The following is a 2,707-nucleotide window of genomic DNA, read 5'->3' as shown; positions in this document are numbered from 1 at the left end:
TCTTCCTCAACCCGAGCGGCGTTCTCGCACCTCGCCTCAGCATCCACCATCACCACATCCCTTTCAGTGGCCACCTCAAACGCTGTGTCCACAACTCGCCAATTTTCCTGTTTAGGCTCCACACCAGGGGGCGGCATTGTGGTTACATGGCACATTGATCTCTTGTTCTTGAGGCTGTTTTCATAGCACTTCTTTGCCTCCTTCTGATCAGAGCGGATGGTGATAACCACCCCCTCCATTGAAGGTAACTTGACCTTCATGTGCCTCGTTGAAGGCACAGCTTCTATCCTGTTGAGTGTTGGCCTTCCCAACAGGATATTATATGCCGAAGAAGCGTTCCCAACAAGGTACCTGATCTTCTCTGTGCGCGAGGCCACCCCATCTGTGAACGTCGTTCTTAACTCAATGTACCCCCTGACCTCCACTTGATCACCAGCAAAACCGTATAAGCAACCCCCATATGGCCTCAGCTGGTCGGGGGATAACTGTAACTTTTCGAAAGTCGGCCAAAACATAACATCTGCCGAGCTTCCTTGATCGACCAACACCCGATGAACCATCCTCCCCGCTGTAACGAGCGAGATTACAATGGGATCGTTGTCATGGAGCACAACATCCCTAAGATCTTCTTTGCTGAACGTGATGTCCACATCGGGCGAGTGATCCTCAAAAGCCTCTACTGACATCACGGACCTTGCATATTTCTTCCGCTATGATGTAGTACACCCACCACCCGAGAATCCGCCAGCTATAGTGTGGATCTCGCCGTGAATGGGTACTTCATGCTGTTGTCCCTCATTGCTCGCCGGTTATGAACCTGACGATTGCCCCGTTTGCTTCTCCGGCAAATAGTCTTTCAAGAACCCACACTTGACCAACTCGGCGAGTTGGTATCCCAAAGCCAAGCACGAATTTATGGAGTCGCCAAAGCTCTTGTGGAACTCACACCACTCGTCCGATTTTGGCCCCAACACCTTATCCGTTGTCTTCTCAAGTACTTTGAGCCTGGCAGCAATGTTTGGAATGGCGATCAGGTCAGCCAATCCCATCACAAACTCGTACCTTGGCGGGCGATTAGACTCTCTAGGCCGCCCTGACCCCTTCCCCTTGCTCTTCTTTGGATCATAAGGATGATGCATCCTTTGATCCTTCTTCCCTGTCGCCGCCTCCATCACCCTCTGCGGCTGAATCCTCGTCTGAGCGCGTGGCTTAGCTGGAGCCACATTCCCTCTCTTCTCGGAGACTTCGCTTTCAGCAGCGATGTGGGCCACGACACGTCGCCGGATTTCAGCGAACGTGGCGGGGTGGCTCCTGATCAACGATTCACTAAACGGTCCAAGCAACACGCCCTTTTTGAAGGCATGCACAAACATATATTCATCCTTACCTGGCAAGCGGACAATCTGAGCCCCGAATCTGTTCAAAATCCTTCAGAGACTCCCCTTGATACTGCCTCATGTCGAACAGATCGTAAGACACCAACGGCGGTGCCTTGTTTACTATGTACTGCTCAACGAACATCTTGGAGAACTGTTGGAAAGTGGTAATGTGGCCGGTAGGTAGACTGATGAACCACTCCAGCATTGTTCCACTAAGAGTACTCATGAACACCTTGCAGTAGACTGCGTCTGAACCCCCTGAGAGCATCATCTGCGTGTGAAACGCCGTGAGATGAGCCTTAGGATCTTCCACCCTGGTGAAAGATGCTTTCACTGCTACCGCATTTGCAGGGACCACCGTGTCCATGATCTCCTGAGAAAACGGCATTGGAAAATTACGCGGTGGGGACGGGGGTGCAGATCCGTCCCCAGTCGCACGCTTGTCCCGTCCCTAAAGGGCTTTACGTAGCTCTTCGTTGACTCTGTTGAGCTCTTCATTTCTAGTCGGTGAGGCCACTAGTGCCTCGTGCATTCTCTCTTGCTTAGAACGTGATGCACCCACTTTCTCCTGCAACGTCCTCATCATTTCCATCACCTGCGCCATAGATACAACGTCCTCTTCGGTTGACGGTGCGAATGAACTGGATCGCGTTGCCCTCATTCTTTCTCAGCAAACTCAACAACTCAAAGAAACTCCAAACCAACGGTGAAACTCCAGAAAACCGACTACAACAGCAAGCAGTCGAACAGAAATCACCAAAACTTCAATAAACTCGAACTGTGGTTGGGAATCACCTTTTACACGGCCCCACGGTGGGCGCCAGATGATCCTGCCGGTTGACTAAGCCCAAAAACGATGCCTCGTCACGATCTTTCCTCACCAGCTTCAACACCATGTGTACTTCAAGTCCACGCTACAGATTGTCTTTCTGAGAACCTGAAAACATAGTATGGCGCCTCTGGGGCTGGTGGCGCTCCGACGCTCAAGTCTGTAACAGGAACACCCAAAAACTGAGAGAAAACTAAGTGTTGTAGAACCGTACTAAAGTGCTCTCAACCAAAAAATCATGAGCTGTAATGAACGTACCTCTGCAAATTCTGTTAAGTTTACCTTTTATACCTAGGTTTTTTCTCTCTCCAGGAAGTTATGCTTTGGACGCGTGGCTCGCATCCAACCCTGCACGTGTCATCATCTGGGCTGGGGTAACTGGTAGTACCCAGTCCTACATGTGTCATCATCTGGGCTGGGGTAACTTGAGCGTCATTTCTATGTAGCATCCAACCCTACACGTGTCATCATCTGGGGTGGGATAACTGGTAGTACCCAT

The 2,707-nt window shown here is 50.8% G+C and overlaps 1 protein-coding gene across 1 annotated transcript; it reads right to left on the bottom strand.

Moving 5' to 3' along the window:
• Positions 1 to 809: 809 nt before the first annotated feature.
• Positions 810 to 1,767, bottom strand: LOC137838432 (uncharacterized). The gene is made up of 2 exons (XM_090297727.1): positions 1,520 to 1,767; positions 810 to 1,416 (listed from the first exon to the last, which is right to left on the bottom strand). The coding sequence occupies exons 1-2, from the start codon at positions 1,765 to 1,767 to the stop codon at positions 810 to 812; spliced, it is 855 nt and encodes a 284-aa protein (XP_090153853.1).
• Positions 1,768 to 2,707: the final 940 nt, after the last annotated feature.

The sequence above is a fragment of the Phaseolus vulgaris genome, chromosome 11 (assembly GCF_051622355.1).
Source record: "Phaseolus vulgaris cultivar YP4 chromosome 11, ASM5162235v1, whole genome shotgun sequence".
Classification (NCBI taxonomy): Eukaryota; Viridiplantae; Streptophyta; class Magnoliopsida; order Fabales; family Fabaceae; genus Phaseolus; species Phaseolus vulgaris.
Note: the sequence above shows the minus strand (reverse complement) of the source record. Positions and strands in the feature narration are given on the sequence as shown.

Excerpts from the sequence above, each read along its gene's own strand:
- LOC137838432 (XM_090297727.1), bottom strand. The coding sequence starts at position 1,767 with ATGCCGTTTTCTCAGGAGATCATGGACACGGTGGTCCCTGCAAATGCG. Across the intron at positions 1,417-1,519 it reads TTCCAACAGTTCTCCAAGAT|ATTCGGGGCTCAGATTGTCC; the intron begins GTTCGTTGAGCA and ends GATTTTGAACAG.